General features: G+C 35.6%; 2 protein-coding genes and 1 non-coding gene across 4 annotated transcripts; all 3 read right to left on the reverse strand.

The window, feature by feature from the left end:
* Positions 1 to 72: 72 nt before the first annotated feature.
* On the reverse strand, positions 73 to 8,478 carry LOC128675640 (probable peroxisomal acyl-coenzyme A oxidase 1). Its single transcript, XM_053755169.2, has 13 exons — positions 8,270 to 8,478; positions 6,791 to 6,947; positions 5,987 to 6,161; positions 5,635 to 5,758; positions 5,228 to 5,472; positions 4,850 to 5,013; positions 4,042 to 4,204; positions 3,260 to 3,450; positions 2,955 to 3,104; positions 2,753 to 2,858; positions 2,275 to 2,427; positions 1,594 to 1,710; positions 73 to 558 (listed from the first exon to the last, which is right to left on the reverse strand). Exons 1-13 carry the CDS (start codon positions 8,391 to 8,393, stop codon positions 415 to 417), a joined length of 2,013 nt encoding a protein of 670 aa, XP_053611144.1. The 5' UTR covers positions 8,394 to 8,478; the 3' UTR covers positions 73 to 414.
* On the reverse strand, positions 1,125 to 1,240 carry TRNAL-CAA (transfer RNA leucine (anticodon CAA)). The gene is made up of 2 exons: positions 1,203 to 1,240; positions 1,125 to 1,169 (listed from the first exon to the last, which is right to left on the reverse strand). It is a non-coding gene; the product is annotated as a tRNA-Leu (tRNA).
* A 605-nt stretch (positions 8,479 to 9,083) lies between the features above and the next one.
* LOC128675644 (probable peroxisomal acyl-coenzyme A oxidase 1) lies at positions 9,084 to 16,882 on the reverse strand. Of its 2 annotated transcripts, XM_053755183.2 has the most exons (13): positions 16,574 to 16,882; positions 15,694 to 15,847; positions 15,234 to 15,405; positions 14,346 to 14,469; positions 13,894 to 14,138; positions 13,351 to 13,511; positions 12,604 to 12,766; positions 12,016 to 12,206; positions 11,535 to 11,684; positions 11,285 to 11,390; positions 10,275 to 10,427; positions 9,560 to 9,676; positions 9,084 to 9,316 (listed from the first exon to the last, which is right to left on the reverse strand). In XM_053755183.2, the coding sequence occupies exons 1-13, from the start codon at positions 16,692 to 16,694 to the stop codon at positions 9,170 to 9,172; spliced, it is 2,004 nt and encodes a 667-aa protein (XP_053611158.1). In that variant the 5' UTR covers positions 16,695 to 16,882; the 3' UTR covers positions 9,084 to 9,169. The 2 variants fall into 2 exon arrangements, with proteins under 2 accessions (XP_053611158.1, XP_053611166.1); XM_053755191.1 differs by lacking the exons at positions 15,694 to 15,847; positions 16,574 to 16,882 and adding an exon at positions 15,543 to 15,653.
* Positions 16,883 to 17,000: the final 118 nt, after the last annotated feature.

Consider the following 17,000-nt stretch of genomic DNA (forward strand, 5'->3'; position numbering starts at 1 on the left):
TTGTCAAAGTAAAATTGGGTTATTTTTCTATAGTACCTACTTATAGCTGGCATCAATGGTATGGATAATCAAACAATTATATGATAACGTCATTTTCGTTTATTTAGATAGGTATATTATCCATATAATATATAGGTAGGTATATAATAACAATAACATTGTAAATAATAATTAAATATTATTGAGTAAAGTAATATTTTATATAATTTACAGTTTAGAATTCTGACAACAAAACCTTCAAAATAAATAGAATTTCGGGATCAAACTTTTTTAAATAGTTTCAATCTTTATTCGATTTTTATTTTTTAAAACTCGCCAGTATTGGCATAAAAAATCAAAAGATAGACAATTTTTAGATACAATAATCACTGGCTGGAACGTTACTTTTTAATTGTTTTTGCTATTTATTTTTTTCTACAGCTTGCCCTGCATGAAAGGTTTGAGGTACTTGTGGAAACTTTCGTCCACTGGCTTAGAATTGAGTGGACTCTTGAACGCTTCTTCCACAATTCTCTCATACACACGACCGTCGTACGCTCCCAGTGTGGACTTCAGCACCTGTATTATTTCTATGATAAGGAAAGTACACAAACTTATCTGCACATTTACTACTTATCTTTATGTCTTAATGATATCTAGGTATGTGATTTTATAATAAACAAAACAAAACGAAGAAGCCTGCATGCTTTTTATATTCAGGTACTCCATAATTACATGTCCAAATTCATACAATATTTAAGATTTGCAAACAGATCTAAGAAGTCTTGTATAAATTGTAATTTTGTCAATTTTACGCAAAATACGCAACTACATAAAGTGAAATTCAAATACATTTATTTTTATTCAACTTGAGGTCAAATTAAGGATACTTACATCACGATTAACGTAAAAAAAATTACATACAACTAAGTCTACTGCCGACTTCCAAAGCGCAGGTGAATCAGAAGCGGCACAACAAACATCACTACAGTAGAAAAAAGTAAGACAAAAGTGTCTTTTCATAGTATTATGATAGTATGTTAAGACACTTTCTCTATTTCCAAAGTAATTTACGACATCTAAATAATATCTACCGAAGAAACATTTAACTAAAAAATGTAATATATAATGTAATAAAAAACATTTGTCAGAAGTGGGATTCGAACCCACGCCCTCAGAGAGGACCAGAACAACTCGGACCCACGTCTGTGGGCAAGGGGAACCTTGAGTCTGGCGCCTTAGACCGCTCGGCCATCCTGACACATCACAGTGCGTTGAAAATAACTACTTCAATCCATTACGACACTAATTTGATTACAATGCGTTTCGTAATACCTACACAGTTATCGACGAAAATCACGTATTCAGCTGTAGGCATATGTATGTTGTTGTGATTTAAGTAAATATTTTTAGGTCTCTCGTTTACATTCACTATATAACTGGACAGTAAATATTTTTTCTTGAATAAGTGATTCTAAACTGGGCTGATATTGATGAAAATTGGAGCAGATGAACCCGAGATAAAACATAAGCCACAGCGGGCAGATCTGTAATGTATTTTCTCACCCTCAAAAGAACTGTGAGCAACAGCTAGTTCGATATATAAATACTTACATCGTCTCTCAGATCAAAGGCATCAACAAGCCCCACAGCATTTGGCCTTATCAGTGCCAACAGCTCCTCATATCTCTGCTGCAGGGAATGTATATCATCCTCCGATAATGATGAAAACTGCAACGAATGATATTAACATTGACCTTTAGAATGTTGTTAAAGTTCGTATAATAAACATATAACATAACGTATTATAGTACCTATCAAATTACATTAAACAATATTACGATTATTATACGATATATAAATGTACTTCTGCTATGGTCAAAGAACTTCTTGGAAATTTTCTAGAAATTATATGTACTTTAATAACAAGATTTTTTTTTGTCCACACTTTTCCTAAAACATAACAAAAAGAAACAATGGAACAGTCTCAAGAAGACATTTATTTTAGACGAGGGTCTTTTTATATTATCAGACCGTCATCAGTAAACGGATACATAGAGAAGGATACACTGATGTATCAATATGCAAATACAGCGGGGTTTAATTCATTTTTCATTCGGAAAGGGATGGATCAATGGCCGAACCGCTTTGCCACTCGTCTGCCTCAGCCTCACGTATTGCACATAACTTTTGTTAGAGAAATGGCAAACAGGCGACTTTGTTCTGTCCGCAAAATGTTAAAGCATAATTTGATAGAGCAATTAGGGAATCAATTTCTGAAATGTATTTTCTTACCCTCAATAGATCACCGGTCTTCTCCAATGTCCAATAGTAGAGGTACAGGGTGTTCAGATGAGCCATCACCACTTTGACTTCAGGGCTTGAGGAAGCAGTCAACCTGGCAGTCTCCTTGTGGTACACGTTGCAAATAACTGCTCTGCAATGAGCCTGAAATATTAATTTAAATAATAATAACCATATTGTCATGATATTATATTGACATGCTATGGAGTTTTTAAAAGAATGCAAGTTAGGGCTCTACCTTTTAGGCCTATGTCCCCATGTAATTCTTAAAGAACCGGGACTCAACCTGTGAGCCTAGAAACAACGTTATGATTTAGTTATTTACGTCAAAAATCTAACAAGTCTTACAAACCAATGGAAAGAGCACTGTGAAAATATTTAAAAATAGCCTTCTCGTGCGCGATGTCTTTTATCATATAATACTATGAATAGACTTCTATGGCTCTGCATCTATGAGGTTCAAATTTACCTCAGCAGCTGCTACTAGTTGAACTGTTGTAAGTTCCCAGGCGTCTTCGTAATCTTTTCCGCATTGTAAATGTCTTCGCATACTTTTCACACACGATGATACTTTCCTGAAAGAATCATTGAAATACATAAAGATCACTTTCGAATCTACGATAATACGCTCTGGGGCGTGACATAAATCGATTAATACATTAGTTACTTACCCAGCAGCGACACTTTCCATTGCCTTGACGATTCCTTCAGGGGAAGAATCCCATAGCACTCTCTCGCCATTAACTGCTCGCATAATATATGACAAAGTTGGTGTCACGGGCTTTCCCTCTTCTGCTTGTTCCCATGTTTTCACTAAAAATCTGTAAGTATGGTACAAGTACATAAATGTTCAAGATAAGTAAACGCAACTATTCAATGAAGATGAGAGTTCAAAATGCTACCGTTATTTGCACAGAATAAAATTTAATACTGAATGAATAAACATTGCAAGGTATAAGCTCATGCTATAAGTTACCTGGCAGTCTGCAACAGGAGAACAGTATAGTCTCCTTCATAAGTCCTGGTGGCGGTGACGAAGGAGTACAACAGAGGGAGATTAGAGGACAGCATGTAGCCATGACCACCGCATGCGAACCGACACTGCTCGATCAGCGATGAGCAGTCTGAGGTGCAGATGGCTTTCAGGCAGCTTGATAAGGCATGAAGCTGGAGATGAAATTATATATTTATTTTGCCTTCATAAAATAGCTAATATATATATAGGCATACAATACGAAAGTCCTTTTGAAGATCTATAGAAAATAACAAGAAGTGTTGAGACTAATACAAAAATTAGAGATTTATGTGCATACAACCAAAATTATGGTATTTTACGTCGTGTTATTCACGTTTATGCAACACTGGGTCTGACTACACATTTCAGTTGATACTTTTGTATGGAGATTATAATAAAAGTTAAATTATATTTAGCTCTAATATCCTATCCTATTAATATTATAAATGCGAAAGTTTGTGAGCAACATACACACAACGTGTTACTCTTTCACGGAAAATCTATTGGACGGATTGTTATGAGATTTGGTACACGGGTATAACACATAGAGTACCTTTTATCCAGATATTCCCACGAGAGCGAAGCCCCGGGGCAAAGCTAGTATACTATATTTGATTTTATAGATTTTACTAACATAGTTAAAAACAATACTATCTTACATGGACTCTATATTGCCTGATAAATAAATGTTTCATTCATATCTCTTGGATTCAATATTGAAGAGCAAAAAATAGTAGTAGTACCTCAGGTAGCTTGTCCGTGTTTCCATGCTTCATCTCTTGCAGGACACCAGTGAAGGTAGCCCATAGCCACTCGCTGGTGAACTGCATCGCGTGGGTCGTGGCAATGCAGATGAAGAGTTTGTGCTGTTGCGTCAGGTAGTCCAGCACTTGAGGTTCTGGTTCACTGGACAGAGAACAATCATTATTTACTACCTGATTTAGGTGGAGGTGATTTACGTTATGGGTCTATTGGGCGTGCGTTTTGTGGTGGTGTGCATATATTCAGAAAATTGGCCTTCACTTTTTATCATCTAATTCTAAGTTATGTTTTTCAAAAGTACATAGTACTAGCACCTTGGGATAACTACTACTGAGAGGTTAAATATCTAGAAGAGAAATAGAATCAGATTATTTATGTAGGATGCTGACGATGACACAGAGAGAACATTGAGAGAAAAAGAGATAAATGTTTACTCATTCACAGATTTATATATTACTTTTAAGATTACTTTCCTCACTCGTAAATATATTTAAAAAAAAAAAACAACATCATCTTACCTAAATCCCATAACAGAATTTCTCTCAAATTATCGTGTTCCAGGTTTCATTCGCGCAGGGTCCGCGTAAAAAAGAACAATTACATTATGAAGATTTTTATATGACTCTGATTTTAATACCGTCTGCCTGAAATCAACTCTTTTTGGGAATGCTATTATTGGCTATATGTGTATCCCCCGCATCTTATACATCCACGCCAGGATATGGAGCGATCCTTTTCTAACGCGCGATCGTACGCATAACAACATCACTTAACAAAATATCGTCATACTTAGGCCTGGGTTGAGACTGTCGTCGCACTGCCGAGTAACGCACGGCTATGGTAACCGCCTTCGCGAGGTTGAACGCCATCTCACTGACCAGCATCACGCGTACGAACACCATGGTGCCATAGGTCAGCTTCTCGTGTCTCGCCACTTTTACGTAAGTTCCATCCTGCAAAGAAATTGGTGCCCGCTTAAAAATGAATTCTGATTATTCAATAGTCACATGAGATCGATACTGACGCAAACGAACGGACATTACTTAGTGTGTAGGTGAGATTTTTATTACCACAACGAAAAGTCTGTTTGCCGACTTCAAACTGTTGTGCGGTCACTTTTTACACACTAACAAAACTTTGGAAATATTTTCGTAAGCAACTACTTACTTTCAATACTTGAGCATTCTTCATCATTAAATTCTCTCTGGGTATTCTGAAGTTGTCAAAGATCAAGAATCCATTATCGGCCGTATTGAAGCCCATTTTAGGCCCGATTTCTCCGACTTTCACTCCTGGCAATGGCATATGAGTGTCCATGTCTCGAATCTGGACTATGAAGGGATGGATTCCATGACAAACCCCTTTGGTGTACAGCTGGGCTACCACTATGCAGTGGTTGACAGTTTTGCCGACTGAAATGATGAATCAGAAATGAGAAAATACCGCAAGCTGTCCTGTTACCATGGAATTAGTAGATACTAATTCCATGCCTGTAACTCAATTTTTTTGAAGTATTTTTGAAGTGATCTCCGCTACTCAGAAATTATCTTTAGGTATACATAATATTCACTTACGTCCTCCTGCCCACCATTTGTAGGAAGACAAGGTCGGGCTATGTAGCACAAATTCCTCAGTCGCAGGATCATACGTAGCCGTCGTCTCCAATCCTCTGATAAATGTTCCATGGCCTAGCTCAGTCTGTGAAAATTAAATAAAATGAAACGATATTCTAGAGTAGCTTAAACAAGATTCACATAATTTTGCGTTGATGAAGATTTTCAAAAGATTTTCTTCAAAAATTAGACCTGTTCAAGCAATTTTTCACGCCAAATTTTAAATATACTACTTCTCAAAAAGCTACAAAGTACTGGCATCTCGGAACGACCACAGCTTAGAAGAAACACCAAAAGAAAACAAGTATTCTACCTGAGCATAAGTCCCAATGATCTTCATGTCAACAGCAAGGGGTAGCCAGTGCGCCATCTGCTCCGGGGTGCATTGACCCATGATGGTGGGCATGAACATTCCCACGTGCAGCAGAAAGGGAGATATCTCTTTGAAGAACGCATCAGAAGTGCGACGGAGCACCGCCGAATGTAAACTGAAGAGATGAATCTATTGAAAATAATCCTCCCGCAACCTTAAACGCATTTAAAATGCTTAATCAGGAACTGAATCATATGAAGACAAAAATCTTATCAAGAAGATTGAAAAGAAGCCCCTGTAATTACACTCCCTCTATTACCCTTCGAAACAAAACACAACATATATTATAAAATATACATGTACACGTTATATATACTTACGTAAGATACATAAGTATATATGTAATGTGTATGCTAACAGTATAACTTTCCACAGATCTTTGAATCATAACAGAATTGGAAGTATGTAGGATCTAGGTTTGCAAAAGGAAATCTAAAGCAGAAAGTACAATGTATATACTTTTTTTATTCTATTCGATGATTAAAACTCATAAATGAAAATACAAAAAGAGTATTTGATTTTGCGATCTTCGAACATGTTTTTAGTCAGATTATATTTCAGATTCTGATTTAGAATTTTACTTGATAAATGCGGAACGCAACATATCTAATAATATAGCTAAGGACCCTAGGCCACAATACGGTCACGAGTGTCCGTATGGCATCCATAGGCTACAAGTACCACTTCCCATCTGGTGGGCCGTAAACGTATTTGCCTACTTAGTAGTACAAAAAATTACCCTACCCAAAGGTCTCCAAACCAGTCAAGTCAGACATTCTGCTCTTGACAATGTTGGCGTACACACAGGACTTGCGCACAGCGTTCTCGTAGCGCTCCCGAGGGCTCAGACATTCCTCCGGGATCTTGTCCTGATGCTGCCCATCATCCAGAGTTATTCTCTCTGTAAAGATTTATTTTTATTTGTTTTATTATTACATAATCGTGTTCAGTGCAATATAATAGACCTGTTAAATGCAATATATTTCTTCCGTATCCGCATCGTAAATCGATCGCAAATCTATATAAGTATTGCATACTTATTTAGATTTACGATGCAGTGAAACCTTTGTGAGTTATATACCAAAAAAACACTGGGATATGTCAACTAACTCAGAAATCCGGCTTCTCTCCACATACCCATATGTGGATGAAGTTGTTAGTGTATAGATATGTTAGTTACTTCTGTCTGAAGTGAAGCAAGTCACTATACCTACCAAAACAAATCTTGGTCTCAGAAGCGAGCAAATAAATATATTGTTGTTACTATATATACTATTTAAAAGATCAGCAAAAATGGAAAAAAGTTGTAAAATCTCTTAGTGTTAGAATTTTTTTAAAAGTATTAAACTGAAAATTATACAGAATGAGTTATTAGAAGTAGTTATACGTATTAAATAGTCTTAAGTGCGACACGCTTAAAGTATTCATACCTTAATTCTTGTATTACGAACACAATAGGGTCAACTAGGTTAAGACCGAAATTGAAATTTTCAAATGACACAATGTATTTTGAGAATAATGTTGACTAACGCTTTATGTTTTAACAACATTTTGCTTACATAAATTGCAAATAGTTGACTTATATAAATTGTCAACAAGATCCGTAGTTTGATGAGCCGCGACATCATCACATGCATCGAAGGTAATATGACAATAATTATGATAAATACCTACTATCTGTAGACCGACACAGCTTTATTGATTGTCGTAATGTCTCAAGTGAGGAAGAGAAAGTACTATTGATAGGCCACATGGCAAGAGGCAGTGTCATTACTGTGGTAGACCCTAGACTTTGCGGCAACGGCAACGGCATGTGATCCCCTGGTCACAGATTACACAAGTATAATAATACTTCCGGCACTGGTCTCCATGGGGTCCGGCGATGACTTCTCTACATGGACTACATGCCCGTTCACCTACTTGGGATTATAATAAATTATAATTTAATTTCATTAATTAAATTTTAAAATCGTCGACTAAGAAATTGCTAGCATCCTCTTATCTACTAGGAGAGAACGCACACATTTTCCAAACATACTCGTAGCTAAAAACAGACTCGAATAACTTATCTTTATAACAAAAAAACTAAATCAAAATTGCTTCAACGGTTTGGCTGCTATGATGCCACAGATACACAGACATGTTAAACTTATAACTCCCCTCCACCTGTCGTCGGGGCTTAAAAATTCGTCTAAAAATTAATAATAGCGAAAAACCACTCACCAATCGTCTTTCTTCTTTCTGTATTCTGCTCTCCTCCATCCAGAATAAATGTAACTTCTTGCACATTGAATGTGCACTGCGCACGTTCTTTCAATAAATCTGGATTGACTTTATTTGACGCCATTTCTAATATATAAACTGCTTATTAATCCACAAATATCAACTGTAGGAACCTATCGTCGGAAATTCCTATGGAAGACTGGACTAAACAATGATTAATGAATATTCATTTATTAAATTTCGAACTGTTGTTTAGTGAACACGAAATAATGATCGAACCAATTACAATGAACAATAGTTATAAAACAATTTTAATCCCGAAATAATTCATAAATTTAACTAAAAGAGTTAAATTTATGCATTATTTCGGGATTTTAGTCGATATACCTAAATACAAGCTATGTAGATCAATATTATAGAGAGGAGGAGTACTGTTTTTGCCCACAGTTTCGACTGCGTGAATTTGCCGTACGTCCTCACCTCGTGTATGCAATATACGGAATTTCAAGAAGGTTTACGCGTGAAAAATTAACAAACAAATTTAATTTCGTATTAATAATACTTAAGTAGTTTCTATGTAAATTGTGTAAATTGTGTTAAATACCTTAATATACCGTGACGTGATTACTACTAACTGGTACTAGACATAAGTATTCTAATCCTAAAGACTAATTTGCCTAAATAGTTCCGTTATATAGTTGAAAGGTAGTATGTTTATGGGAGCGATTAATAGTTATTTAGTGAAGGAAATTGAAAAGTTACTTGATTATTACTTCGACGGCTCATTGTCTAAACTAAAATAAAAAAAAAATAATACATAAAAAAATAACAGTCTTTATTAAAAAAAATAAATTGTTTAAATCTCTTTATTACGCGTAAGAGTATTTTAAAGTATATAAATCACAGTTTGGCTTTGGCCATGAAGGGCTTAAGGTACTTGTGGAAGCTGTCGTCGACAGGTTTAACATTAAGCGGGCTCTTCAAAGCCTCGGCCATTAGACGCTCGTACACACGACCGTCGTATGAGCCGAGAGTTGAATCCAAAGTCTGTGAAAAAAATTGATCAAAATTAATACTTAATTTTAGATAATTTGACAATGTTAGTAGACCAAATACACCTCCCTGCGAAACTTCAAGTTTATTATTCTTGTATATACCTACTACCACCACATTTTGATATGTTTATAACAAAAGAAAACTCTATATTTTTAAAGTAATGAGAGTGTGTGAATATTATTTATTAAATTATGATTTTACAGGATTATTTAAATCCATGAAAAGCAGGATTACCTCATCTGTGATGCCAAATCCGTCGACGAGTCCTACAGCATTAGGTCTGATTAAGGCCAATAATTCTTCATATCTTCTTCTCATAGCAGCTATGTCTGCCTTAGAAATTGTAGAATACTGTAAAAAACGTCGAATTTAAAAATATATTCTTGAAAACCGTTCCGATTTAGAGGCATCTTATTGCTTTTTTCATTTTATTGCAAACGAAAATGACTTAATTCTATTTTGTAACAACATAGCAACATATCAATATCCACTGGAGAGAAATATCGAGGCAAAGCTAGGCATGAACAAACGATTCGATTTACAATAAATCATAATAGCAAACTAAAAACACAACAGTCTCTCTCTTTAGATTGGCTGCCACCACAGCAATTTCAACATCTTGGAAAACATTTGCGACAATCCAGGTCTTTGCTACGAGTACAATTTATTTTCTTATCATAGCTTCATATATAGCATATATGTACCAATTTACACACATTTCCCTGTCTTTGATCTTTTCTCTCTATTCCTTGTGAAACGCCTGAAAGTCTTCTGAACATCACGTCCTTTCTCTTTTCCAGTATCCGTCGATTGGAAACCATGTGATCAATATCTTCAAATTCATGCGGCAGATATGAAATTACAAAAGCCTCCCCGGCTTGTATCCAGCAGTAGGACATACATTGCTAGAGAAGAAAGTATAAGTAAAAGAAAGAGCCTTCATGTTTACCTCTAATAAGTCGCCAGTCTTCTGCAGCGTCCAATACACTAAGTACAGTTCCACCAGCTGCTGCATCACCCTCGCGAGGTTTGGTGAGAATGTGTTGGACAGACGCTGAATCTCCTTCGTAAAAGTATCGCATATGATCGCTCTGCAATGCGCCTGGAAGCAAATTGTTTTATATTAGACATCTTTTTAGATGCTTAGCTTAAGGAATATGCTTCTGCTCTTACTGTGAGACAGCTCTATTTGCTCAGAACTGTACTTCGTAAACACCCTAAAGTATCACTACCAGACCCTTTGAAAAGGAGAACTGGTAGAATATGTCCAATACCTGGTCACAGAACCACCTTCGCATCTCGACAGTATCATGTCTCCAGCTCGATTATTTACAACACAGTTAACAGCACTTTAAATATATATAAACTAAATAAATACGAGATAAAAAGAATAATTACCAATTGGTTGTTACAACTTGACTATGATGACACAGAAAATTTGCTACCTAATAATGACTAAAATACCAACACTACTTGAACACACAACACTAACACACTTTGTTCACCACACTTTCAATCTCACTTTTAAATACACACGTTCATATTTCTTTTTCTAGCTCATTGTTAATCCTTTTAGCCTAAGCACTCTAGTTACTCTTTATATAGGATGTTCCTCAATTATATACGGTCGAACACTGGATTCCAAAATACAGGCTTGCCTAGTTTGGAACTCAGGGTTTATAAAGTAATTTGTACTATCTACTTATAACAAGGAAACAATTTTGTATCTATCTATTAAAATTGTTGTACAAATCCTTTAAGTAAATAAATAATTTATTATTTATTTATTTATTATTTAACAGGGATACTTTAAGCTTAGTAGCGGACCCTGGACTCCGATGCTCAACGACTGAACTAACGGAGTGTAGTCAATACAAATATATCAATACAAATACAAATAAAGTTTCTTGGGTCGAAAATTATATAAAAATTAGTGTAAAAAAAATATACTTATCACACCTCACTGGCATTGACAAGCTGGACAGACGCTAAATTCCAGGCGTCTTCGTAATCGTTGCCGGCCTTCACATATTTTTCAATAGTTTCGCAAGCTGCCTTGGTTTTTCTGTGAAACACAACTAAGATGTAGAAATGTCTGGGCCTGATTGTAATTATATTATTAATAAATCTTCTGCTTTGGACCTGCTTGTTTCAGGTTTCAGTTTATTGATATTTTGCAAGAAAACCTCTTTACAAACTAATCTCTTACCCTGCCGCTACTTCTTGGAATCCCCTTATGATCCCTTGAGGAGTATTTTCCCATGGTTTTGTATCAGATTTGAAGTAATCCAGCATGTATGATACCGTGGGAGTCATTGCTTTGCCATCCAAGGTCTGCTTCCATGCTTTGACTAAATATCTGAAAATAATTACGAATTGTCATGAACATCGGTTTTTCTGTTAAACTCTATAGTAACCCTAGCCGCTACCCGAACCATTGTACTATTATTTGAAACAAAGACCTCCGAATCTAAGGCGAACTAAGCATCAAACTGCGAAACTAAGCATCTCCACTATTCTATCCCGTATACACCCAAATTTTCTACAGCGAAGTATTTGATAAATCTCAACCTATCCAAAACTTGTAAAACAAACAAACACAATTTTAACGCTTGTTCGATTTTATCACTTGCTATTCGATACATTATTAGCAAGCGGTGACACAGGCCCTTAATCTCCTGTTTACTAACCTTGCGGTCTGCAGCAGCAGCACCGTGTGCTCTCCCTCGTACGTGACCGTGGCGGTGGTGACGCCGTGGAGCGCCGGGAAGCTGGAGGACGCCATGTACCCGTGCCCGCCGCACGCGAGCCGGCTCTGCTCCACGCCCAGCGACGCGTCCATACTGCACACCGCTTTGAGGCAGCACGCCAGCGCGTGCAGCTGGGAGATATTTAAAAATAGGTACAATACAATCTATATATGTATTTGTTTTAAAATATAGTATCGTTGAGTTAGTATCCCATAATACAAGTCTCGAACTTACTTCTGGGGCTAGCTCAAACTATATGATTTGTCTTAATATATATTTATTTATAGAAACTTTGATTGGTGTTTAAAAATCCAGCTTGTTTATTAAGTATGTATTTTGTCTCTTCTTTATTGACTCAATGAACCCAAACACCAGAATTTCAAGAATTTAATTGAAACCGACGTGAAGGCTGATATTAGGTGCGGACATCTATACATCAGATTATATTAAGTATTCCTGTATCACAAGTGAAATCTGATAAATTTTATAAACTCCTTAGTCATATTGATATTTACAATGTTTGTTTACCTCTGGTAACTGGTCCATATTCCCTTTCCTCAAATCCAAGTTGACCTGTACGAAGGTGTCCCACAACCAATCACCCACGATCCTGAAGGCGTGGCTTGTCGCAATGTGAATGAACAGTTTGTGCTGTTGAGTCACGTAGTCTAATATCTGAGGCTCCGGTTGACTGAAAATTCGCAAAAGAGATGATTTTAAAAGCCTATCTTGTATCCCTGTATGCTCAGCAAGCATGCTGAGGTTTTTTCAATCAAATAACAATAGTTAAACGGTTACCCGATAAAAATCAGAATAGATGAAACCCAATCGTTTTTATAAGAAATATATTGGAATAAATTCTGTCATTTAGTTTCATTTCATATTAGCAGTTTTCAAACTATATATAGCAGTTTTCTAAATACATAGCAAAAGCATGCCCCAAATACAGACAAAATGTCCCGATGTGAATTTCTGGAAGTATAATTTGTGAATCAGATGAACTCCCTTGTCTGAGCGGTTTCTTCCGCCGCCATACGGAGTCAAAGCCCAAGGTATGCGCTTTCCTACTTTTTCTCATCCACTTGAATTGTCTTTGGCATGCTAAGATATCAGACCATTGGCACGCATATCATCAAACGTGACATGTTTGCTCCTTCTGCCAGGACTAAACGGAAGCGGCATAGTAGACATTTATTCCGTAAAAATCTTATTATGAGTATATATATATATATGATACATATATGATATTCAGTATAGATGATAACGATAGTTTACTTGGGTTTAGGTCGTGACTGGTGGCGGACAGCCGCATATCTCACAGCAGTGGTAGCAGCTAACGAGAGGAAGTACGCTGCGTCGCGAACGATGGTCACTCTGACCATAACCATTGTGCCGTAGGTCAGCTTGTCATTCTTAGACTTCACGTATGTACCGTCCTGTGATAATTTAGTGCATATAATTATTCAGCAGTGGATTGAAATTGGTTAAAATTAATTAATCCTATAGGTATATAGATAACATGTTTCTTAACAATAAGTGTAATTTTCCAATAAAATATTATCTAAATTTATCGTGTCACTCAACGGATATACCTAATTACGAAAGTACCAATAAACTCCAACAAACATAAATGACCATAGCAGATTATATAAAGATAATATTTTGCAAATAAATATTTTAGATTGAGTAATATAACAAGAAATTGTGTAAAACAAAGACTAAAAGCAATTTGAAAAATTTACCATCGAGGTCTGACTGGGGAATCTTATAACTGCCAAGCAAAAAACAAATGAAAACTATTACACATACAAAGATTACCTTCAAAACTTGAGAGTTCTTCATCAACATATTTTTCCTAGGAATCCTGAAGTTGTCAAAAGCCAGGAAGCCATTATTGGCGGTTTGGAAACCTAGCTTCGGTCCAATCTCACCCAAACTAATCCCCGGTAATGGTTGATGAGTCTCCATGTCTCTGAGCTGAACAATGAAGGGATGGACTCCATAACATTCACCTTTGATGTAAAGTTGGGCAACGACGATGCAGTGGTTCACTGTATGGCCCACTAAAACGTGAAAATTTTAAAAGTATTATTTACTTCCTATTTTGTTTATAAATATATTGTAACTAGTTATTTATGTTACATTATATAAACATTCGATACACAAACACAGAAACGAGCACAAAATATCTGTGATTATAAGTTAAAATATTAGCTAGCGCTGGGAATCGAACCTGGAACCTGGTATGTTATTGTTATTGCTTAACTTACATCCTCCAGGCCACCATTTATTAGCAGTCAATGTGGGAGTGTTAATTATAAATTCTTCAGTGTTTTCATCATACGTAGCCGTTGTCTCCAAACCTCTTAAGAAAGTTCCGTGTCCAAGTTCAGTCTGAAATATAAAAGGTATAATTTACTTGGCGATTACTGCCACAGATTTCCACATTGTCAGGTAATTAATATTTATCCTTCAAGTGAAATAATTTCATATGCATAAGTTCAATATTGACAGCCAAGCAAAATACTTGAAGAAAATGACTGATAATGTGTGCAATGAAGTATTTTTGTATTGTATTGTAATCGGCATTCAATTAAATAATTACAAAGCTGAAATATGTATCCAGCTATATGTATATATTCTTTCTAAGTAATGGTAAAAAAGTGATACTTGATGACTAAATAATCCAATGACTTTCAGAAAACCCCTTGGTATTTTTATGTGTTTTTGTGTCAATCTTCTCATTACTGGCACATCATATAATAAGTATGCCATTGTCTAGGCAATCGAAATGGAATTATACAGGGTTATTTTTAAAACGCCAATAACCTACTAGGTACTCTCGGAGTACCCACTAATTCGTAGGGACCAACACTGTTCAAATGAGTTTCTTTCGGCATTTCTTCTCAGCAGTGGTCGTTCCGAAATGCCAGTAGTTTGTAGCTTGTGAGAAATAACTATAAATATAAAAATTGACGAACTATAAATTAAAAAGTGCCTGTGAAGGTCTAATTTCTGAATAAATTATTTGAATTTGAATTTGAATTCGTGTTTTGTTTAATAAGTGCTTCAAATTAGTGGCGTTGACGTCGATTTCTTTAGGCATTGTATAACCATTATTTCATGTATTTTATTGACTTGGAGTATACTTTGATTACCTGTGCATAAGTTCCTATAACTTTCATGGCTGTGGCTTTGGGCAGCCACTCCGCCTGCTGTTCAGGGGTTCCTTGACCCATAATTGTGGGTACGAACATTCCTCCGTGCAGCAAGAATGGAGAAACGTGCTTGAGGGCGCCATAGAATGCTGGTCTAACTACATTGTTTAATCTGAAATCGAAGTCGACATTTTAGGATTCAAACTTCTTATGAAAAAGAAGAAGGATTCAAACTATGTGTGGATGATCTTTTGAGGAATTCTTGGATAAGACAAGCTTTTTTAGTTGAATGTCAATCCTCGATTTCACCGTTATTTAGTATATTTATAAGTTATTGCTTTGTTCACATTATCCATCAAAGCAAAATAAATATATTTCTAACATATCGGACCCAAATACAAAATTTTTAATTTGATTTGCCGTTTTGTGGTCACAAATACAACCATTATTTTTCACTCACTTCAAAAGATTCAAAGGATACTTTTTTCTGTGATCGTTTAAAATGTCGGTTACAATACAGGCTTTCTTTAGTGCATTTTCATACTTCTCCTTGTGGCTTAGATAGTCTACTGGTACTTCATCTTTCAGTTCCTTCACAGAAGCTAGCTTTTCCTCTGAAAAATATAATTAGATTTTACGATTTGGTTTTAGTCTTTTCCAGCTAGTTACAATAGTATTTTTTAATCTTTCGAGCTCTGAACACATTACTACATATATTATATTAACAGGACTTAGCACGAAATTTTTTTATAACATTACTGACGTTTCAACGACCTTGCAGTCGCCGTGGTTGCTCACAATACAATGACTGCCAATGACAGATGAATAAAGAGACATTACGGATTGTCTTAGTCTCAACTATATAGTAGATATGTTGCATGAAATTATATATTTTAAATAAAGTAACTATTTATGAAAACATGTAATGTTTCTATAAACTTCAAGTTTCTATAAACGTTTCTATAAACTTCAAGTTTAAAAACATCGTTGTCAAATTTCGCGCGTAAAATCCTGCTGTGTTTCGATTGGATAGGGCATTCTCGTTACGTATAACATCTCTCTACTGTTGCTGTCTCTTTCCTTTACATTAGTCTAATAATAAACTTATCTCCTTCAAGCAATCGTGGACACAATGTAATGTAATGGTTTTGTTTATTTTCCTTATTTTTCTCGTTCGCTTTTTATTTTAAATTATATGTAAATTTATCTGTACTGTAATATATGTACATTAATTTTTTTTCCAATTCTACATAATATTATAGCATGCGAATCGTAATACGAACCACGAAAACAAAATAAAAAAAATTTGTTCAAACAAAAAGTTTTATTTTCTAACATACCTAATTCTCTTCTTTGCAGAGTATATTCTTTTCCACCGTCCACAAAATGGATCAATTCATCAACATTAAAATTACACTTTTTCCTTTCTTTCACTAAATCTTCATTCACGGCTTCTGCCATGTTTGTGAGCACGAGTGTAACTTCCACTGATACAGTTATCGCAATGAGAATCGTCGTTGGTGATTTTATTAAATTGTATAAGATAATCACGGTATAATGTCCACATGATGGAGTTTGTACTGTTTGTTTCGCATCTTGAGGTAATACGTCGACTTTGTACCGTGACGATGTTGTTTGACTAGTCGCCTCACATAACTGGATCGGGCATTAGTGGGTAACCGATATATAGGTGCCATTTGACTTAAAATCCACATGCAGATTGGTTTTTATCAGACCCTAATTCAAACTGATAACTGTATTGTCATT

The sequence above is a fragment of the Plodia interpunctella genome, chromosome 2 (assembly GCF_027563975.2).
Source record: "Plodia interpunctella isolate USDA-ARS_2022_Savannah chromosome 2, ilPloInte3.2, whole genome shotgun sequence".
NCBI lineage: Eukaryota > Metazoa > Arthropoda > Insecta > Lepidoptera > Pyralidae > Plodia > Plodia interpunctella.